The 23,804-nt window shown below is 39.4% G+C and overlaps 1 protein-coding gene across 3 annotated transcripts in view; it reads left to right on the forward strand.

The window, feature by feature from the left end:
* The first annotated feature begins 1,388 nt into the window (after positions 1–1,388).
* Positions 1,389–23,804, forward strand: part of prox1a (prospero homeobox 1a) — a 114,292-nt gene continuing 91,876 nt past the window's right edge. For 2 of the 3 annotated variants that reach the window (XM_080200517.1, XM_080200518.1), the window contains exons 1-3: positions 1,389–1,581; positions 6,658–8,437; positions 20,143–20,250. In XM_080200517.1, the coding sequence (XP_080056643.1) occupies positions 6,725–8,437; positions 20,143–20,250 (1,821 nt within the window). In that variant the 5' untranslated portion in view covers positions 1,389–1,581; positions 6,658–6,724. Of the gene's footprint in view, positions 1,582–2,345; positions 2,613–6,657; positions 8,438–20,142; positions 20,251–23,804 lie in introns of those variants that run through there. The other variant, XM_080200516.1, reaches the window with a different exon arrangement.

Here is a 23,804-nt window from a genome sequence, read left to right on the forward strand (position 1 = left end):
AAACCTAATAGGGCTTTAGGTAAAATAAAACATTTGTGATGAGATGCCATTTTAAGCAAAATATTTTAGGGGTTAGATACTCGGTATGCAGCTTGTTACAACTTATAACAACATGGCAAAACTTCCCTAAAAGTAATCTCACTTAGCAGGTGTGATATAACTGATTTCCTGCTTATTTCACTCTCCCTCTCCATCACCACATTCTATTACATCCAGGGTCCAAGACACATATATCCATCTGGTAGGAATTCTGCGAAGTCTTTGATTTGTTATCAGAAGATTTGTCGCAGTCTATAGCCACGATGATGAATGTTATCAAATTGTACCGTAAATAACAAGTCCGTGGGTTTTATTATAATAAGTGTACAAGCCAGGCAGAAAGTAACTTGTGGTTAACTGTACTCGTCGGCTAGCGCCACAAAAGTACCAATATTAAGGACTCGACTAAAAAAGTGCCTCCCCGTCTCGCCAAATAACTAACGTATGAACACTGCTGTGTGCTTTGCGGGACCCTTGATTTTTTTTTTCTAATCTTAGGAACATTAACAACTAAGACGTTGATTAAACAGGATGACATCAGTATAAATCGAGAACTATTGGGTTCGGATGTACAGATTGCAGAACGCAAAAAAGTTACCTAACCTTTCTGTTATTTTCACTGGTCCTACTGCATGCCTCCAGCTTCGGTGCTACCGTCCCATGAAAACTCACTTGTGGCTTTTAGCGCCTAGTTTTAGATTGGAAACAGTGACACATCCCATATGGGGAGAGGGAGTTAACCCCCTTGCAGCACCTTTGTTTCATCTTCACTTCCAACTTTCCCTACCACATATTAGACATAAGAGTTCCCGAGGAGTCCGGAAGCTGGGATGAATATTGATTGCGCATCTTTTGTTTTGTTTTCCGACGCTACTTTGGCTCATTTTTCTGAGAAGTCGAGACACAAATGTGTGCGTGGTCAGTAATTTTGAGAGCAGGTTTTCTTTTTGGTGAAGGGGGCGGTGGTAAGAATGAGAGATACAGCTTGTCATCTGGTGTTGGCAATGCTGCGAGTCGAATGGAGAGGAAAAAAAATCTTTTTTTCTCTCTATATGTGTACAATGAAAGGATATTGTCTCCAAAGCCAAAGTTGCCAATTGCTGAGGGAAAGGCGGGAGGCGCGCGGCTGGCGGGGGGTGCCACGTGACTCTTCCCCCCCCCCCCCCCGGGCCGCGCGCCCATTGGCTGCAGGAAGGATACTTTTTGAAGGCGGGCGCCAAGTCGCTCCCCATTGGCCGGCGGCGATTGGCTGGGCGGCGGGACGGGTGACGTCACAAAGGGTATGACGCGCGTTCTTCCTGTTTCCTTCCTCGCGTCTTGAAGTGTATCTTCAGCGGCTGGGCGCACAATTAACCATCAGAGAGAGAAGAGAGCGGCGCCCAAAGCCCTGCCTCCTGGAGGACTCCACTCTCCTCAGCAGCCTCCTCTCTCTCTCTCTCTCTCACACACACACACACACACACACTCTCACCCTCTCCTTACTGCAAGCAGCACAGCTTTCCCTCCTCCTTCCTCCTCGCTGGCTCCTACTAATACTGCACAGTAAGTAACCTTGTTTCCCCCCTCCCCTCCTCCTTTTACTTACCTTTCTCTGCGCCCTTCAGAAACTTTAAACGCTTTTAGTTCCTGTACCTTTCTGAAGGAGATTTCTTTTGTGTGTGTATTCAAATCTTTTTTTTTAGGAAGGGTTGGAGGGTTAGAGAAGAGGGATAAGAGAAAAGTGTTTCTTTAACCCCCCAAACACATTTTTTGTTGTTTTGTACACAATGCCCTGCTTGTTTTCCAAATATTGTATTGTACTCTTTTGTCCCATCATCTGCTGCCTCTTTGTCTTTTGTCAAGTGTATCCTAGGTATTTGGTGTCTCGTCGGGCAACGGATTTGCTTGTAATTTGCATGGATACTTCCTTTCTTTCCCCCCTCCTCCTCCCCCTCTCCAGACCTGGTGCAGATGTGTTAGTTTCGGTTTGCTTTTTTTGGGATATTATTTATTTTGCAAATGAGCTATTGTGCTGTTGGATTCGCTGTTGCTAGTGTTCACCGCCTGTTTTTTTTTATTAAAACTTTGGGGCAGTGATTAAATTAAGGCGTTTCAAAGTGCACGGAGGGTCAAACTGGTTCCAGTCTTCTCTCTTCTCCCACAGTCCTCCCCCCCCCCCCCCACCCCGGCTGTATTGATGGTCAGATAGGGACAAAGAATTGTCGTCACAAGGTGTCCTTTGTCAACATCCCACCCCCTCCCCTTGTACCCATTTCCAATTCTGCTGTTAATATTCACCGAATCGCAATGTGTTCGTCTTGCTCGGTGTGCGATCCTAGCAATAATGTAGGGAACTCCGGCGCTGCTCTCAATGTGTTACGCGTGGAGGTGTGCTGTCAGATCGAATAGACGGGTTCGCGTTGACAAGGAGTGATTAACAGCAAAGCAACACTGCAACCGCTGCGTTCGAACAGTCGGAGAAAATAGTATTTGCGGGAAGGACGCATTTTGATTTAAGGCGAGCGCGTTTTGTAGCTGACTTCACTCCGAGTCAGGGAACAGAAGTGGCCTTAAGTGTGATCAACTTTTAGAAGGTGGATTCTGCAGTATCGTCAATCTGGGAAAACGCAGTGTTGTGGCCTGATCAAATGAAGTGTGTCTCCCTCCCCCCCCCCCCTCTAAAAAAGACAATAGTTCTTGTTAATTCTGTAAACTGATCCAAAAAGGAACTGTCTGCTAACTTGTCACCTCCTCGTATTTGCGTACTGCCCGCCTTCAATTTGAGGCTGGAAGAGATCTGGATTATTTTCTGCTCGCCTGCGACCTCTTTAGAATTGCCTTTAATTGTTTACAGACAATTCAAAGAGGCTGGCATCCCTGCTAGTCTTGTACATTGTTCCCAATATTGATGTTTATCCAGCCAGCTGCTGGGTGCCCCGTAACTCAGACATACACAGCGACGGAAGGATCGCTTTAGTAATGTTTTGGTGAAGTGCGCCCCCCCCCCACCCCCTCCGTCCCCTCCCCCTCCCCCCGGCTGAAAGTGAGCTGGTAAGCACTTAAACAGGGATTGTTTTGAAAAGGGGAAGGTTGCTGCTGGTGAAAGGTGTTTGAATGGTGTTGGTTTCAGGCAGAAACTGCGCATGGGCACTATCAGACAGGTGCGTTGTGTCAAACCGGCAGGTGCAGTTTCATGTTAGGTGGGAGCAGCAACGTTAACTGTCCTTTATATATTTATATACGAGTTGAGTCTGCGATCAAATCTTAAGCAAACTCACATTAAGATCCCGGCCGCCGCTAGTAAGCCTTAAAGACTATTTATTGCCTTTCGTCGGTTGAATGTCTTTGCATTTTTTAAACAAAATAAGACACTGTATGATGAAACAGTTAGCAAGTCTACACGTTCAACCGATCTTTTGACGAAACGCCCGTTTAAATGCATTGGGATGTTCTGTCAATTGTGCTGTGCATAAACCGGGTCAGGTAACCACAAGTCTCCAGAAACAGGTTTTATTGCTTTTCAACTGCCACACAAAAAAAGCCCACAGAGAACTTCAGGAAAATTTGTTGACTGTAAATATTTTGAAGATACATTGGTTCTCTTGAAATGGTTCGAAGTAGCAGCTGTGTTGTAACAATAGAGTTCTAGGTAACCGCATTTTTTTCCACATCAATCCGCCTGCATAAAGTGTAGCTTTAATTTGTTTAAATGTTCTGTTGTATCAGCTAGACTTTTCACCGTTCTTTAAAGTGAATGGCATTTATTTAATCCTTCACATATTTATAGCCTCTGTATACACCAGCAAAAGCAGAACTGGATTGTTATTGGCATAGATGAGGAACCCATATTTATAGTGGCCGTAAAGTTTTCACAAATGTAATGCTGTGAAACGTCTGTGATTATTTAAATTAATTCCCCAGGCATAGCATCTTTAGCACAGAATTGTATATCCTTGGTTAGATATCTTGCTGTTTGTTACAAGGCAGGTGTGCGGGATATTGTGTATGTACTTAGTTCAGCTTTCCAGAGGAAAACTGAAAGGGCAGCACATCCTTGCTGTCACAGGTTTAGCTTCAATAAGTCTGTTTTGATTTAGGAAGTTTCAGTGGAAAGGTCTTGTGAATAATTGGATACCTAAAGTGTCCAGTTATTAACACTATCCCTTTCGTAGGTCTCAGAAAATTATCAAACTGGGAATGTGTTCATATCTTTAACCCAAAACCACACTTTTAGGAAGTGCTTATATGTTCCCATGATTAAATTGAGACTTTGTGGACTCAAAAGTTAGTGTTGCCATACTTCAATTTTTTTCCAGCCACAAACCATCTTGTTAATCAACTTACAACCTGAAACAGTTGTATTTTTCCCCTCCAGGATAAAGCTAAATAAACAACTGTGTTTTGTCAGAACAGAGGCTTAAACACATTGCTGATTTATTAAATTTTATTCCTTTAATCTATAAGTGAATATGACCAAAGTAGTGAAATTCTGTGCTTGCTTTATGTAAACACTTTATTCCCAAGGAATAGAATTGTTGAGGATGCATCTTCTTCCAGGGACTAATGAGCTAAAGACAGTGCATCAATTTTTATTTGTCTACCAAGAGAATAATTAAAAGCCATTCATGTTTAAATGCATGCAACACATCAGCTCAGTGCTGCTCCTACCAGATCATCCGCTGCCCCTACTCAATGACTTTTTTTTTAAGAAAAGGGGTTGTTTAATACTTCAGGAGAACAAGTTGAATATTTCTGTATTGGCCCATCTGAAATATTTAAGATTTAAAATTAATTCTGCACCTTTAACTACTAAAGAAATTATGTTCTTCTAGAGAATTGATGGAATCTGAAAATTGTTCTGAAGTAATTTTTTTTGTTAAGGTCTTTAAAACTTAATTTTAAGGTCCACTGGAAAGGAGTCCATTTAAGCAATGCGGCGTATTACTGTTTGTGATACGGTAACATTGGAAACATGCGTAGCTGGTTAAATGGTTAATAGTTTCAGCCGTCAGCAACTTTCACCAGATGCAAATTAACCAGCAGTGGTAAGTTCTGATGGCTGTTTTCTATAATTATGTACAATAGACTGAGGAGACAGAAATTGCAAGATGATGTGTAATTTTTCTCAACGGTAAGTGTGCTGATTTTTTTAAAAGTCTTGATATAGGCCTGTTACAAATGTATTTTGCACTGAAAACAAACAGTTGCTTAGGTAGACTGTGATTCTCACAGTTGTGGTCTTGGGGAACATGTAGATGTTTTTACAGGTGAACTGAAGGGGATGGGAGCAATTCCAAAATGTCCGCATGCTGCCTTTGGCAAGCAGCTATGCTATTGTGGAGATGTCATCTGTTCAGCTGATGTAAAAGTTTCACATAAGAGAAATCTAGCATGAAAAATATATTTTGATTTGCTGTTTACATAGGTTATAAACCTAAACCCTATATTCAATAGAACCAGTACTTGAAACTTCCATGGGGTTATTTTTGTGCTTGTTAACCAGGCATGGATTGTATCTAGATTGTCTTTGTGAGAAATACTGCAAAAATATTAGCTGTATTGCTGTTCTTGGGAATTCAGGGGCTCTGACATAAAAGACATTCGTTCCCTTCCTTTCCCACGCTTTTGTTTGACATTTTCTTGCTTTGTTGCTGAACATTTTATATCATTTTCTGAAGAGATTTGTGGACGCATTGGAATTCTCACCTATTTGATGTCCAAAAATTATTTCAGTTAATTATAAAGCAAATAAATATCTTTGATCAATAGATAAGTTTTTTGTATATATCTTTTATTCAGCTATGTCCTTTAATAAGATAAATATTGCCATAAGATTTGCAAATTGATGTAAATGTTTAGTCATGCTATTGTCACTTCTGTTTTTTTTTGTAGGGCATGAAACAGGAAGCTATATCTTACTACCCCAGTGATAGATAACCTTTCACCAGCAGTTACCTATATATAGGTTTACAAAAGAATGGATGTATGGCCTAAACCTATATTTAGGTTTGTTCTGCTGTCTTTCATGTTGTGCAGTCAGTAATGCCATATCATCTTGGCATTCTAGGAATGAAGTGTGGAAGGAATAGATGTAATTTAGCAATTTCATTCGCTGAGAATCCATTGAAAAGAAATGTTAAATCTGAACAAAATAAAGTTAAATTTTACATTGTCAATAAACTATCTTTTTCAATGAAAGATGGAAATGGATGTGATAAATGAAACCTGTAACAGCACTGAGTTATGATATAATAGACCAATGTTTTTGTAATCAGACCTATTTATTTGATTGGAATTTTTTAATAATTTGAGGTCTCGTTCAACCAAATACAATAACCTACTGATTAATTTCTTCCCTCAAGATAAAGGGAATCATTTGAGATATTTGTACAGGTGCATCATGTTACTGGTACTTAAGCAATTTTTTTTGCTTTTGGATATCTTAATCCATCTTAAAGTATTAGAGCAGAAATGTTTAAAAATGTTTCATTTCAAATGGAATTCACAGTGAATTGCAATAAATGTGATATGCCATATATCCCATTACCAGCACATTTCTACTTTATGCAGAATTGAGGTCAGGAAATTTGGAGAAATTAAAGAAAATGATTCATCACGTCCTTTTGTTCTATTGGCTAGGGTCCCGGGATTCTCGAACTGTGCCCAGCTGACAAGCTTTTGAAGATGGCACAATAACAGTCCAGTGATGCCTGACCATGACAGCATAGCCCTCTTAACTAGACATACGAAAAGACGCAGGGTCGATATTGGAGTGAAGAGAACTGTAGGGACAACTACGGTGTTTACTAAAGCGAAAGTGAAGCTATTCAGTGCCATGAATCCCCACGGTTCAGATCAGGACATTGAGTGCTCAGTGGTTCAACATACAGATGGGGACAAATCAAATGTGCTCCGCAAGCTGTTGAAGAGGGCAAACTCGTATGAAGATGCCATGATGCCTTTTCCTGGAGCTACCATCATTTCCCAACTGTTAAAAAATAATGCCACCAAGAATGGAAGCTCAGAGCTCAATTTGCAAGCCAGTGGTCTTTCTAGCGCAGGCTCAGAAGCAAACCAGGAGGATGCCTGTAGCAATTCTTCAAGGGAAAGTGCCCAAGAATGTGTGTCGCCATTTAGCAGACCAAGCATGAGCCAGTTTGATGTTGATCGGCTTTGCGATGAGCATCTGCGCGCTAAACGTGCCCGGGTTGAGAACATAATTCGTGGCATGAGTCATTCACCAAATGTGGCATTGCGAGGTGGAGATAATGACCGAGATGGGGTGCAGCAGCCTGTGAGTCCCAGAGACAGCTACAGGGAAAACAAACGTAAGCAGAAGCTTCCCCAACAACAGCAACAGAGTTTTCAACAATTGGTTACAGCCCGGAAAGAGCAAAAGAGAGAAGAACGACGCCAACTGAAGCAACAGCTGGAAGATATGCAGAAGCAACTGCGGCAGCTCCAGGAAAAATTCTACCAAATATACGATAGTACAGATTCTGAGAATGATGAAGACGGCAACCTATCTGAAGACAGCATGCAGTCAGAAACTGCTGATACTAGGGCACATGACAGGTCTGACAATGAGATGTCGGATCTCGATCCAGGACACTTCCTTGATCGGGCTCGTGCTCTTATTAGGGAACAAGAAATGGCGGCAGAAAATGAAAAATTAAAGAGGGATGGTCACTCAAGAAAAAACCAAGGCCCATCCAACTTGCATGCTGAAGGAAAACAGCTAGCTGACACTCTTAAACAGGAACTTAATTCCACCATGTCACAAGTAGTGGACTCTGTAGTCAAAATGTTCTCTAAGTCGTCCCACCAGCTTCCTCAGGTCTTCCCACCTATCCAGATTCCACAGGCACGATTTGCTGTGAATGGAGAGAACCACAACTTCCATACTACTAATCAGCGGCTCCAGTGCTTTGGTGATGTCATCATTTCCAATCCGTTGAACACTTTTGCCAACATGCATGTATCCAATTCTTCAGACCAGACAGAAGCACTGCCTCTAGTGGTACGCAAAAACTCATCGGAGCAGTCTGCCTCCACCCCTTCTCTAGGTGGCCACCACAGCTCTCTTCATCAGTCCCCACTATCAGCTGCGGCAGGATTTTCATCCCCCGCATTCCGCCACCCACTGCCTCTCCCTCTTATGGCCTATTCCTTTCAGAGCTCTCTAGGTAATGCTTCCAGCACAGTTTCTGGGAAAGATAGGTCATCTCCTGAGTCCTTGGACTTGACCAGGGAAACTGCCTGCCTGCGGACCAAAGTGTCATCACACCACATGAACCATCGTCCGTGCTCACCGATGCATCCATCCAACACAGCTGAAGGTCTCTCTTTGTCTCTCATTAAATCTGAGTGTGGTGACTTGCAGGATATGGCAGACATTTCACCATATTCTGGAAATACGATATCCTTTTCTGATAAGGTCTTCAGTGTTTAATATAGGTGTATGCAGTTAGAGTACAATTTTTTTTCACCTAATTAGTGTCATTGGTATCCCATCAGAAAAATGAGTTGAACTTTCAGCAGGCAATCTCCATCTCCTGGGGCATTCATTTTATGCACCATCATTACCTGCTTTTGCATAACCCAAACATGTTAGAAGATGCAACAAGTGCATCACCCCCACCCTCCAATGTTCTGCAAGTTCAGTGCAGCTGCCTGCTATGCATGATTAACCTCTGTTCAGCTGTACACAGAAATCTTTTGTTCTTGTATATACAAAGCAAATGATTTTAAAAGCTTGTGAGCACAATCAGAGTGGGCTCAGCTAAACTGAACTTCTTTCACAAGAATTACTTGCTTTTTTCTATATTTTAGGTAAACGAGTATACTATTTCTTTTTAGCAGAATTTTTGTAATAATAAAAATGATGCTGGATTATCTGCCGCCAATTGCCCTCTGTCAAAGTGCCAGTTCTCTGTATGGCTTTTCATTTTTCCTTTATCATATCACTTGGTCAAAGTAATAGAGCTTCTATTTTTATTCTTAAGTTTTGTTGACAGGAGTCAGTAACATACTGTGTTTTTTGTCTGTGGCACGCTGTGATATTTTGTGAATAGCTAGTTGCATATTTTACAGTAGCAAAAATGTCTATTTAAGATTGTTATGCTGAACTATATATGATAGATTTTGGATGTAACTTGGTGTTAATTAATGGTCTCCTCCTTTCTTTATTGCTCTAGCCCATCAGTTACCTGCCAATGTTGTAGGAATTAGGAGGTGATTTCCCTATTTAGGTAATTTAGAGAGAACATAAGAACATAAGAAATAGGAGCAGGAGTAGGCCATCTAGCCCTTCGAGCCTGCCCCGCCATTCAATAAGATCATGGCTGATCTGTCGCTGCTCAGTTCCACTTTCCCGCCCTCTCCCCATAACCCTTAATCCCCTCTCTTATCAAAAACCCATCAACCCGCGTCTTAAAAATATTTAGCGAGGCGGCCTCCACCACTTCAATGGGCAGAGAATTCCAGAGATTCACCACCCTTTGAGTGAAGAAGTTCCTCCTCAACTCCGTTCTAAACCGCCCCCCTTTTATCTTGAGGCTGTGCCCCCTAGTCCTACTGTCTTTTTTGAGCGGGAAGAGTCTCTCCACCTCTATCCTATCCATCCCATTCATCATCTTATACGTCTCAATGAGATCTCCCCTCATTCTTCTAAACTCTAACGAGTACAAGCCCAGTTTATTCAGCCTCTCCTCATAGCTCAACCCCCTCAACTCCGGTATCAGCCTAGTAAACCTCCTCTGCACTCCCTCCAAGGCCAAAATATCTTTGCGCAGGTGCGGCGCCCAAAACTGCACACACTACTCCAGCTGCGGCCTCACCAATGCCCTATACAGCTGCAGCAAGACCTCCCTACTTTTATATTCAATCCCCCTCGCTATGAAGGCCAGCATCCCATTCGCCTTCCTGACCACCTGCTGCACCTGCAAGCTGGGTTTTTGCGACTCATGCACAAGGACCCCGAGGTCCCTCTGCACCGTCGCCTGCTGCAGTTTTTCGCCCCGTAAGTAATAGTCCTTCCTACCATTCTTCCTACCAAAGTGGACCACCTCACACTTGCCAACATTAAATTCCATTTGCCATTTCCTGGCCCATTCGCCCAGCCTATCTAGATCCTTCTGCAGACTCTCCACACCCTCCGCACAATTTGCCGTTCCCCCAATCTTGGTGTCATCAGCAAATTTCGACACCCTACACTCGGTTCCCTCCTCCAGATCATCTATATAAATGGTAAAAAGCTGAGGCCCCAGCACCGACCCCTGGGGCACTCCACTAGTCACCATCCGCCAATCCGAATAGCACCCGTTGACCCCCACTCTCTGCCTCCTATTTGACAACCAATCCTCTATCCACGCTAACACCCTACCCCCAACTCCATGTCCCTCGACCTTCTGCAATAACCTCTTGTGAGGTACTTTGTCAAACGCCTTCTGAAAATCTAGAAAGACCACATTCACCGGCTCTCCTCTATCCACCGCCCTAGACACATCCTCATAGAACTCCAGTAAATTTGTCAGACAAATTTGACAGACAGAGTGCCCAACTATGTTTCCTTCCTATAATAGTTGCATTGTCTTCTTGTATAACAAGCAAATATTGGGAACAGCTTACAAAAGCAAAATACCTTGGATGCTGGAAACCTGAAATAAAACAGAAAATTATGGAAATACTCAGCAGATCAAGCAGCGTTTGTGAAGAGAAAAACAGTTAGAATTTCAGGTCTTTGCTCTTTCACCAATTGACCTGAAATGCAAACTTTTATTTTTCTCCTTGAGATGCTGCCTAACCTGCTGAGCGTTTCCCATATTTTCTGTTTTCATTAATGGTAACCCCCTTCTTTGTTAACAATATGGCTCAGTCCTTTTAATGAAACAGAAGAAAAGAATGCAAACCTGGAACAAAGATGTACATTCTAGACAGCTATGTCAGACTATATCCCATAAAACAAATTTACATTTTATTGTTAGTTATGTTTATTTATTGGGCATAAATTTTATTCCAATGATTAAAGGCAGCTGTTGAGTTATTCCCAAGATTTCAGGCGTTATCTTTCATCTCACGAACACACTCTGCATCTTAAGAAAATAGCCTTGAATACAGAAGGATACAGAATTTGCATATAACAAATTGGAATAGTGCTACAGCATCATGCAGGCGAAGATAGCTGAACTTGCAGGCCGGGATTTTACAGCCTCACCCGCCCCAGAATCGAGGCAGGCAAGGCTCGCAGAATGGCATTCTCTGTTGGCCTTGGGCAGGCGAGGCAGTAAAATTCCGGCAACAATCTCCATGGAATTATTGCAGAATATGATTAAGAAATAGAAATTTGAGTTATGGCAAGTAACAAAACAGGATGGGCAGAAAAGAATAGATTTGCAATGGTGTTCTAATGAAGTTTGATAATTGCTGCAGTGCCAGTGTATTTAATTGAGGGCAATCTAGTAACTAAGATTAAACTTGAAATGAGACAAACGAAAACAAACCCAGATTTAGAAATTATACCTGCGACATAGCAATTATCTTTTTTGATCACAAAATTTTGCAGTGCTAATTTCCTGGTAGCAAGAATCATAATAAACATACTTGTAGTAACATTTGTAAAGCATATACAGCTTTAGATTTTTTAAAGAAACTCTATGTCAAACAAAGTGTGAATTAAAATGTCTTTAACTTCCTATACTGAATTGAAAGTGGTAATTGGTATTCTAGTTGCACCGCTGCAGTCTTTGATCTAACTGTATAGTTCCATATTGTACTCCACTGACATAACGACTCATCTGCCTCTCAGGTAATACTACATATTTGCCTTGTAAAAACTCTGTATGCAGACTACACACAAACTCATGTGGTGTTTGAATACTGCTTTAGGTTCAGCTGCAGCACAGTACTGCTCTGATCTTTTATTTTCCTGAGCAGATGTCTTTCATTAATTTATGGATTTATCATCTTTTCTTTTTTTACACCTGGCAGCTGGCTCAAGTTTCAGCAGTTATTGTCTATTTTGCATCTCATGTAGAATTGAATGTCATCTGTCTTAACAAAGCTGAAGCTGAAAGAATGAGGTGAGCCACATGAGCTGCTGGGACAGAGCTGTACGTTTTCTTACCTCCTTAATATTTATTTGTGCTCATTTCTTCTGGCCTTGAATGGGCTGTGCTTGCATTCTGTGCAGCTGTATGTTTACCAAATCTATTCCAACATGAGTCATTGTGCGTGTGTAAGTATCCTAGAAACAGCTAGCGCTTTCTTGGGAGAACAGTTGCTTTCAACGTAAGCTTAAAAGGGAAATTAGCCAATTGGTCAGTCCTGGTTTAGAATATTTTAAGAAGCTGTGGCATCTTTCAGCTGTACTTCAAATTTAGGATAATATTTGTGGTTATTGTTGTTTCAAAATGCATGTTACCTAACAACATTGTTTGAATGATGCGCTTGATTTTAACAATGTATTAATGATAGGACTTTTAACAACTGCTAATAAAAGATGCTACAATAGTATTTCCTTGCATCCAGCTTAGTATAATTGGAGAAAAATGCATAAATACAAATTTACGAAATGGTTAAAAGATGAACCTACTGATTTTTGTCGTGTTTCATTTTATAAACCAAAGTATTTTATATTCAACCTTTTGTGTTTTTAAAAATCTACTAAGTAAATTGGAATTAATGCATGTAAGTAATATTTCAGTGATCATTCATGCTTTAATTTTCAATGCTTTATATTTTCTCAATTTTTCCTGTTTCCACCTTTCCTTCCTAAATGTAATGATTAATACTGAGGTACTGTGTTGTAGGCACTGACAACCATTCAGTAACTGACCTTTCCTCTTGTGGAAGCTTAGTGCATATTGGCAGGTTGCTTAACAATCATGAGAAGGAATTATTGTAGAACACAACTTGTCTTCACTGACTAGTCATGCACGTACATTCTAGCAAGAGTCATTGTGAAGTAATAAAGAGGGGGGGCAGCTATTTGGTTTGTTTACTCCTTCTTAGCCTAGAACACAGAAAATAAAGATAAATTGTATTTAAGTGGAACTTTTCATGACCATGTGCATTCCCAAAGTGCTTTATAGCCTACGGAGCACTTTTTCAGTGTAGTCACGTTGTAATGTAGGAAATGCAGCTGCCAATTTGTGCACAGCAACTTCCCACAAACAATAAAATGATAATAACCAGATAAACTGTTTATTGCTGATGGGGGATAACTTCCTTGCTCTTCAAAGTAATGCCATGAAATCTTATGTTCACCTGAACACGCAGATGAGGCCTCTGCAGTGCTTCACCTGAAATTCCAACATCTGCTTTGGCAAAGACCAGTTAAGTTTAGGAGACACTTAGGATTAAATGAGGCCTCCCTACTCCCAAACCTCAACTGTAAGGCTCAGCACCAGACTTGAGCACGTTTGCTGACAGAGTCATTGAGAGATTTCACTTGGTGCAGTTGGGTTTAGTCTTTGAATTCTTACAATAAGATATGTAAGGTGATCTTGCCGATTCACATAATCTGATGTAGCCAGCTGGTGTGAGCTTAATACAGTATTAAGACATGCTTAATGTTAAAGTGTTGGACGCATGTTGTGCAGCTTTCTGCTGCATTATTTTAGACAATATATAAATTATGGTATATGTAGACATCCTGTAGAAATAAGCACCAAGTATGCATAAAAGAAAAAGCTCCTCTCTACCAGAAGTGATAATTGGAACACATTTTTCCACTCCAGATTTAATTACTGAAATAAAATATTTTGTAAACATTTGTGGCAAAGTAAATATTAAATTATGGAGTGGGGCAATGCTTGCAAGTGCTTATAATTAGAGTTGTCAGGATTTATTAATACAGCCGTAGACTGATTGACTTCAGTTTTTATTTTCTCCCTCTTGTGTCCCATTAAAACAAAAGACTTTAAAATTCAAATGACTGTGCTGTGAGGTGATTGCATCCTCCCAGCAGTGCTCCCAGGAAATGCAGGTTGAAAAAGGATCTAAAATTGTGTTCCTAGTTCTTCAACTGCACTTTCAGCAAGCCCAGCTGCCCGGCATGAATGAGTATCCACAGAATACTCTTTAAATTATTTGGTGCTCATTGACCACATTAATGAAAAATTAGCGCACACAATACTTGCTATTATTCAGATTTTCCTATGATTCACTTTCTAAATGACTGTAAAAGTGAGAAACAGCAATATAATAGATATTTTAAGAATAGCAGAAAATTACACTCGGGGATACATTGTTGCAAGAGGACACTGGAATGGGGAAAGGGGATACACGTCCATTGTAAGAACTTGCAAACAACTTAGTAAGAACTCTGTTCAGAAATGTTGCTGCCTTTTATTTAATCTTGTCTTGCGAAGTACTTTTCATTGTAATTTTCCTTATCTATGGCAAGAAGATATAAATGTATTTCCCCTTTGCATCATAGTTACACAAATTAGTCAGTACCTTCTAGGGGATAATGATTTTCAAAGGATAGAAAATAAGCACATCTACCTAAAGCAGGGCTTCCCAAACTGGGGTCACGAGATGAGATTTCGGGATGCGAGCTGCAAGGCAACAATTGCTGGTGTGAAGCTTGAACTGATTCCTGACAGCTGCGAGGTCCCTTTTTAAATGTGTGTTTTATTGGTGATCGTGGCCTAATTGACTGCTCTTTGAGGTTCTATTTGCCATTGCATAAAAGCCATGATTAAATAGATTTTTTTTTGGATAAACCTTTCCTCTTCATGAACTATCCCCTCCTCACCTAGCCTCCTGTTCCATCCCCACCCCCTGACAAAGAACCAAAGCCACCCTTTAGGCTTCCCTCCAAATTCCACTCAACAACTGAAGGTCCATCTACCAGCTCTCATACCTGCCAAATCTCTGTTAACCTCTCCCCTCCTTTTCCTCTCCCTCTCTTTACTACTGTGCCACATGACACATCAAAATGGGATTACATGAGGAAAAGATTTAGAAGCCATGGTTTAATTTAAAGGGTAAGGAATATAAAACTTAATCGCATGTTGAATATTTTCTAATACTGAATAAACCTGCACAGTACTTAGCTTTATTCAAGCATAACCTATAGATAAGACTATTTAAATTAATGATTCTTATTTAGGAGAGTTGAATAATAGTGCAGTCTCTTCTTTCAGGTATTATCCTTTTAGAAGCTCAAATAAAATAAGTATGATTGTAACCGGTTTTGATATATTCTGCATCGTCCATAAAAACTGAATGTCAAGTTTTTCAAAGCACACTTTGATTTGTCACACTAACATGATATCTGCTGAATAAGCATGCATATAAGAACTAAATTCTTATAAAAATAATTGGATAAAATTTCTTCCTTATTCTTTGTTATTTTGATGTTTTTATGCAAATTCTTTTGTGTAATTATTGTCTTCCCTTGGGGCTTTCCATCATCCGTCAGTTAAAACATTCCATCCTCCCATCAATATAAAACTTTCCAACAATGGACAGTAGTAGAGCAGGATAGGTCAGTGATTGCAAACAAGCAAATGTTGACCATCTCTGAATGTCACACTGTCAGTCATTTTAAAAATTCAGAGGATTGCACATATAAGAAATAAGCGGTTTGCCTGCTACCTTGATTATTTTCTTTTGCTAAGGATGATAGCATTTAGACCCCATGAATCTAAGTTACAAGTTTTTGGGATGCACAGATGTTTGACATTTGTCGTGTATTTTAAGCACAACATATTGCTGTTGAGGTAAATTGAATCGCTTTATTATGCCAAACTCTGGGTGTGTGGCGCAAGAGAAAACCCACAGGAATGGTTTTTGGTGAGATGCCAAAGTTTGTGGGTGGGAGCAAAAATCGTGTTGGAAGACTATGAAAGCGGGAGATGGAGACTCAAAGGAACATTCCCTAGAATAGAATTAGCGTAAGGCAATGACTGGGACACTGGCACTGAGAAGGGGCGACAAATACCTGGATTGTGCCAAGGACTCTTGGGGCCTTTGGGAGCACTCCTACTCTTTGCCCATAAGGATTTCAAGGGTAAGTGATTTTTCTACACTTGTATCTGTTTCTTCTTGCTGCTCCATTCTTCCTTCTAGTGTTCTGCAGTCAGGGTGTCTGACCCCATGTAGACATCCCTAGTTCAGAAGTTATAAAGCAGTTGTGAAAACCCTCATTGCCCATTCAGGATGCAGAGGGTGAGTGATTTTTCTAAATGTATCTGCTGCCTTGCCACCCCATCCACGCCACCTTCTAGTGCTGGGGGAGGGTGCTGTATCATTGTTGTTTGCAGTGGGGAATTTATGCAACAGCTTGAGAACTTGGCACTCAACCCACCATCTTACTATACCCTTGCTTGCACCATTCCTATCAGGATGTGGGGAGGGGTTGAAATGAATTTGATTATCTTCAGCATTGTTTCTCATCCAACAAGGTCCTGATACTCTTGATGCCACATTGGTATTTCTTCTTTTGATATTTCTGAACTTGGTGACATAGTGCACAAAAAAGTGTTTAGCATTATTTAAAGACTGATTTAATGGGGATCTTCACATGAAACTATTTGCAGGCACCTAATCTGTTGTATTTTGTGGTTTTCAGCAGTATCAGGCTTGGGTGTAAATGGTGCTTTGAAATAGCTGAATTTTGTAATAAATTTTGCCAAAATATAATGTTGAATTTCTAGAAACTTTGGAGGTTTGCACCGTATCTCTATCGAAAATCGATTATGCCACTTAACTCCATGCAGAGTAAATTTGATTGAGATTGTTTTATTTCAAACTAGTGCATTATAAAGCCTCAAATGGTATTTCCCATGATGGAAGTTGCTGACGTACAATTTGCCTAATTTATTTCGGCTTGGACCAAGTTAGTTAGTAAATATTCCTATACAATCAAATAACATTTAAATATTAAATTTATCATTAGATTAATCATTATGGAACTTCACTATCAAAATGATATGCTTGCATGAATTTACTATTTATAAACCAAATTTATTTGTCTCAAAATTTGATATGGCATAAATATAAATGAACTATTCTTACTTAACAAATAGGGGTGGGTAATAAATACTGCTTTGCCAGTGTTACATCCTCAGAACAAAATTTTAAATTGTGCCAGGAAAGTATTGCAGTAATTGCATGTTTCTTTGCAAAGAAGCAAGATCAAGCCTGAACTTAAAAATATTCCTTTCCTTATAATCAAATTTTCAAAATGAACAACTGCAATTTTCATAAATTATTCATGATTTCATATTTGAACAGTAACTTTATTTTTTTATGATGACCTTTACAGCAATAATGCTCCTTAAAGCACCTGAACCATAATATGATGTAAAGTGTGTCCTCCTGAATCAATCAATACACAATGAGTTACTTGATGAAAACCAAAATATTTATTGAAAGTTACTCCATGGTTTGCAGATTATTAGTAATTTCTCACGTGTTTTAATTTTGGCATTTAATAGCAGTAAGCACATTGCCTTGGAATATATTTAAATAATGTTTTACAATGTCATTATCCTGAATCATGTGAAATCCATAAGTATTGTTTTCAGTTTTTGAGACATCTACTGAGGCTTGGATTTCTTTTCGGAATAAAAGTACAGTAGTTTTCTTAACCTGGTTATTGTCTTTTAAATTTTCATTATTTGCATCTTCAAGGGGCTTTCAACATGATGGATCCAATATAATCTTGTTTGCCAAAGTGCCTCTGGCACAACAGATGCAAGCCTGTAAGATTGCTTTGTGTAACTCATAATCTTGTGGGATTTCACCATTTTGGCAAATCTGAAATAGTCATTTCCACGTTAATGATGTTGAAGTTATTTTCCACCAGTAGAGATTTATGAGCTTCTGTTTTACCAGTTACTGACTTTTTGTTTTGGATGCGCTATATTTGATCTTAAAAAAATCTGTGTAACCTGATAACATCAATAGGGCATTGGATTCACTACCAAAAGGTCAGACATTATGCCCTGAAACTTCTTGCAATAATGGGTATCCACTAGTTTACCAACAGATCAAAGAAGGACCCTATTCAGATTTTTGTTCAGTCAGGTGAATTGACCAAGAATATCATTGGCATAAGTGAAGATCCTTCAACTGAAAAAGTTGCACTCTTCCAAACCAAAGGGAATAGTAAAAGACACAATGTAATTCTAAATGAATTAATGTGCTTCTACAAAGTGCACTATATATAAACAATTATTTGATTCTTCCAACCGTGTTCTAAATCTGAGTATGTTCTGAAATTGATAATTTCATAATTTTTGGAGATATTAAAATAGACTTAGCAATATTCTGTAACAGATCTGGCCTACACGGATCAACTTTCCACTGAATCTCCAAGTTTATAGTAAAATTTTAAAATTATATCAATAGTTTAACACTTGTATCTTTACAAACTAATATTTGTCAGTTGGCTTGTATCCTAGTCTCTTTTGTTTCTATGGTTTTGCTTCAGTCATCTGGACTGAGCACAGCAGAAATCACAAGTAGGTTTTAATTTATGAATTTCAACTGAAATTGATGAATAGATTGTAAGAGAGAGCAGTCATAAGCACAAATCTTAAGTTGATATAGTTCAGAATCTCCAAAGTAAAATCCCATGAGGTCAATAATTTTTCACATGAAAATGTCTACTGTTGTGACACTTAGCTCACACTTCTGTAAACATTTTTGAGGGTCTTGTTTATTTCTGGTTTTTCTGTTATACTGTGCAATGCAAGCAGGCATTGATTCTTTTAATACTCTGCATTTCATGTGCCATTGCAGAACAGCTTGCTGCACTTCCTTTCATTTGCCATCGTTATTTCACTTATGCATTATGACAGATGGCAGTGGAGAGTGTAATGCTCTTTTAGTCTTCCCTATCAGTCTAATGGAGGTCACAGAAGGTTTTTCAACTCTTTCCCTCTTGGTACAAGAAGCATGTCAATCATGAGTTATCAACTCTGCCATCATTAAGCTTTGGAAACACAAAGGACCAGCTTGATCGAGTTGCTAAAGAGTTTGTTCACTCTGATAAGATCTCCTTTACAATAGCTTCACCGTTGAAATAAATTTGTAGATCCTTTTATAATAACTTGCGTAGCTTTGGAAGTTAGCAGCATTTTTGCTCTTAAACATACTCTTCCAAAAAAAAACACTCTTTGGAATAACTTCTGGAAAGGGCCCCTTAATTAACCTTTCAGGGTCCAGATTGATTTGCTCCACATGTATCTTCATTTCTGATGAATTATAAAGCCATTAATTTGTGGAGGAAATGGTAGGCGATCTGCAGCACAGATGTGTCAACACCATACTAACGCACAAAACACAAAAGAGTGCCAAGGAAGCTGAATGAAAATCAGAATTGCTAGATTGTTACACTTAGCCTCACATTAAACTTTCTCCTGGGAACTATTTTAGGAAGCTTCTGTCTACAGAGCTAAAGGGTAATAATATTTGCAGATAAATAGGATTCTTTATCATTGTAAGAGAGAATTTATTGATCAGCTATCCCCTGGGGACTTTTTGACAGTCAGAAAATGAACCTTTGATACATCTTGGTTCAGTACCCTTGTGCAGGTCAGATATCTCCAGATCTACCCAGTGACCTCTCTTTGTAAGGTTCCTAGGCATACAATGTTCTCTGCTATGAGTCAAGATGTTTAATTTTTAACTTTATAATAATACCCTTTTTGTTTTGTGAATTTTTTTGCATTTTGAACTTTCTTGTTAAATTTTAATTCAGATTGTGAATTATTCTGTTACAACATATTCGTTGTTTTCATGTTGTGTTGGAGCTGATGAATAGCTTTATTTGTGGATTAATGACAATTTATGGCTCTTGATTGTAAACATTCTTATATTCATCATTACAATTCATTGCGTGGTACAATATTACTCTCTACGTAATACTGAAGAAACACATTTCTTAAAAGCATTTTTTTTCAAATAAGCAAACTTTTATTGGATAAACCTAATGTTGAATGAATGCATATCATCAGATGATTGAATATCAGCAGCTCATGTTCATTTTGGTTTGTTCACTCATTTGCCTAGTCATTAAGGGGTTGTTCTGAAAGCTCTATCCTCTCCAAATAGCCTTGTTTCTGTAATTGCTTTGTATATTTTCCTTGACAAACAGCATCTCACATACAGGAAGGACTGTCACCTAATCACCTGAAAAAGGCCAAGTTGATGTTCTTCTACACCCGGTACCCTAGTTCCAACATGCTGAAGATGTTCTTCTCTGATGTGAAGGTAAGCAAGCGAAGACGAGTTGTGGCCTCTTTCTTGCCTCAGCCATTGCAACAAAAAAAACAATGGTGGTTATTGTTTTCTATTTACTACTTAATTTGTTTTTGGTGTAGCATAGACTGAGCATAAGGAGGATGAATAAACTGACAGATTCAGGCCACATTATTCAAATGAGGATGTGAAGGCTGTCTAGTTGCAGCTGCACCCTCCCTCTGTTAATACATTTAACCCTAATTTGTACTTTTACTTACATGGTTTGAATAGTTTGTCTTTTCCCCACAAAGCCTTTTAAGATTGTTATAAAAACTTAAGATTATTTCATGTACATAAATGCATTAACGTTTTAACAAAAACATTCTAAAGCAGCTTGTATTATTGCTTTTGGTAGTTGTGCTTATCATATTAGCAAAGGCTTTCCACATCAGAGTTCAAATTTGCTTTTGTTGCTTGTCATTGCAAGCAAATCATACAGTCCAGTGAGGTATCTTTTTACTTTAAGAAATATCAGCGAAAATATTATAGTCCTAGGAAGGTGCCTGGATGGTATTAGTTCAGGTAATGGGTTTGTTTGTCTCTCCATCTGAAGTAAAGCTTCCTTCTGATTTTAAAATGTTGCAAAGTTAACAGAAACAATATTGAATTATTACAATAATTCCTGGGCACTTGCTGGCTGCTTTGTCAGCGTTCTGCTGCTGTCAGTATTTTCCAATCGCTAAATATATTGTAGGATGCAAATTGATATATGTGGTAATGACTCTCTCGTTTGCATATAGCTTTTTAAAATTAGGAAAAAACAGTTTTTTGTTTTCCTAGTTAAGCTAGAACTGTCAGGTAGGAGCAATATCCTAATTTTAAAAAACACAGCTTGACTTGTAGAATTGCAGATCAATCTGCTAACGTTTTGAGATCTGCAGAGCATTTCTGCATCAAAATGCAATGTGCCCAAGATGATAATTATAAATGCTTTATTCTTAACAATCATAAAATCCCTACAGTGCAGAAGGAGCCCATTCGACCCATCAAATCTGCACTGACGACAATCCCACCCAGGCCTATTCCCATAAACCCACATATTTAGTGTGCTAACCTCCCTGACACTTCGGTCAATTTAGCATGATCAATCAACCTAACCCGCACACCTTTTGGATTGCAAGAGGAAACCAGAACACCCGGAGGAAACCCGTACAGATATGGGGAGGATGTGCAAACTCCATACAGACAGTGACCTGAGGCCAGAATTGAACCCAGGTCCCTGGCGTTGAGGCAGCAGTGCTAACCACCCTGCTAACAATGAGAATTTGCAAATGATTACTAACAGTTACGTCACCTTATTTCTGGGGGTTCCTTATTTAGGAGAAAAAAATTCTTATTATGTTTTTCCAGATGTCCCATACTTTGAAAATTGCCAAACTGTTATCAAATGATTAATATCAAGATTTATGGAGGAAATAATTGTTACTACCCGTGTTGGCTATTAATGCAAATAAATATTTTCTGGCAGCACAATTGTTGGTCAGTTTAAATATCGTGGGTTTTTATTATCTTCCTCGTCCAGAAAATTTGTAGTAATGACTAAGTTCTTGTTCAATTTTAAGATATACACAGCACGTTGAGGAATAAATTTTCCTTCCCTGAACAATTAAGTGCTAATTGATCTAAAGGGTGTCCCTTTTTGACAGTTTGCCCACAAGGGCTCCCTAAACAATCAGATTAAATGGATAGGTTAGGTTAAACAATGCACATGCAGTAGATCAGCATCACACATGTACTCCAGAAAACAGGATTACCTGTGGGATTAACTGGAACGAAAGTACTTGCATTTACGTAGTGCCTTTCGCACCGTCGGGGAAATCCCAAAGCACATTGTAGCCAATCAATGTACTTTTGAAGAGACATTGCCAATAATCCAGCACTACTTTTTACTGCATCGCAGTGTTAGTCAAGATTGTGCTCAAGTCCTAGGAAAGGGCTTTAGCCCACAGCCTGCTGACTCAGAGGCGATAGTGCTACAACTGAGCCAATCTGACTTTTTACATGCAGACCCTGTCATGTCCCTGTAATCACTCATGTACTGCCTTGTCCATTTCTGCATGCTAAAGAAAGGAACATGATTCTCAAATTTTCAGCCAATCTCAAGTTGGATTGTTCAGCAGGTAGCATGTTTACTCTCCTATTTTTTTTTAGTGGTTTGATCTGCTGGTCTTGCCTGACGGTGAGAACATTTTAGTGCAGTTGCCAATACAGGTGGAATGGATATTAGTCCATTTAGGTTGAACTAAGTAATTCAGGTGGTGGAATTGCAGCTCTGTACTTTTTCTTTGTAAACAAAATAATTTCTGCTCATTTAGGGAATTGAAATTGTGCTCCAATTTGCCATTGGCAGCTACTCCAAGCAAAACAGTTCATCTAGTTCATACTTTGCCACTACACCTGAAACCTTTTCATTTCTAGAGTCATAGTCATAGAGGTTAACAGCATGGAAACAGGCTCTTCAGCCCAACTTGTCTGTGCTGCCCTTTTAAACCCCTCTAATCCCAATTGCCCGCATTTGGCCCATATCCCTCTAAATACATCTTACCCATGTAACTATCTAAATGGTTTTTAAAAGACAAAATTGTACCAGCCATTACTCCTACCTCTGGCAGCTTGTTCCAGACACTCACCACCCTCTATGTGGAAAAAAAAAATTGCCCCTCTGGACACTTTATATTTCTCCCTCTCACCTTAAACCGATGCCCACTAGTTTTAGACTCCCTTACTTTTGGGGAAAGATATTGACTATCTAGCTGATCTGTGCCCCTCATTATTTTATAGACCTCTACAAGATCACTCCTCAGCCTCCTACGCTTCAGAGAAAAAAGTTCCAATCTATCCAGCGTTGCCTTATAACTCAACCCATCAAGTCCCGGTAGCATCCTTCTGCATTCTTTTCAGTTTAATAATATCCTTTCTATAATAGGGTGACCAGAACTGTACACAGTATTCCAAGCGTGGCCTTACCAATGTCTTGCTCAATTTCAACAAGACGTCCCAACTCCTGTATTCAATGTTCTGATCGGTGAAACCAAGCATGCCAAATGCCGCCTTCACCACTGTCCACTGTGACTCCACTTTCAAGGAGCTATGAACATGTAACCGTAGAACACTTTGTTCTGTAATTCTCCCCAGTGCCCTACCATTAACTGAATAAGTCCTGCCCTGGTACAGTGTAATCACCTGCATCACCTCACATTTGTCTAAATTAAACTCCAACTGCCATTCGTCAGCCCACTGGTCCAATTAATCAAGATCCCATTGCAATTGGAGATAACTTTCTTCACTGTCCTCTTCTATAAGCTTTAGTTGTTAATGATAGAATATGACTAGTAAAGCGATTACATACTTTACTATTGGCAAGCCTATATTTTATGATAAATATTGCACTTGGGGATTTGCAAGATCAAGCCTTAAATTCCATATACTGACTTGTAGCCTTATTTACAATTTCAAACTTTTTTAGTGCATCTGTTCACGGGCATTGCTGGCTAGACCAGCATTTATTGCCCATTCCTAATTGC

Source organism: Carcharhinus amblyrhynchos, chromosome 12 (genome assembly GCF_965287045.1).
Source record: "Carcharhinus amblyrhynchos chromosome 12, sCarAmb.v2.hapA, whole genome shotgun sequence".
Classification (NCBI taxonomy): domain Eukaryota; kingdom Metazoa; phylum Chordata; class Chondrichthyes; order Carcharhiniformes; family Carcharhinidae; genus Carcharhinus; species Carcharhinus amblyrhynchos.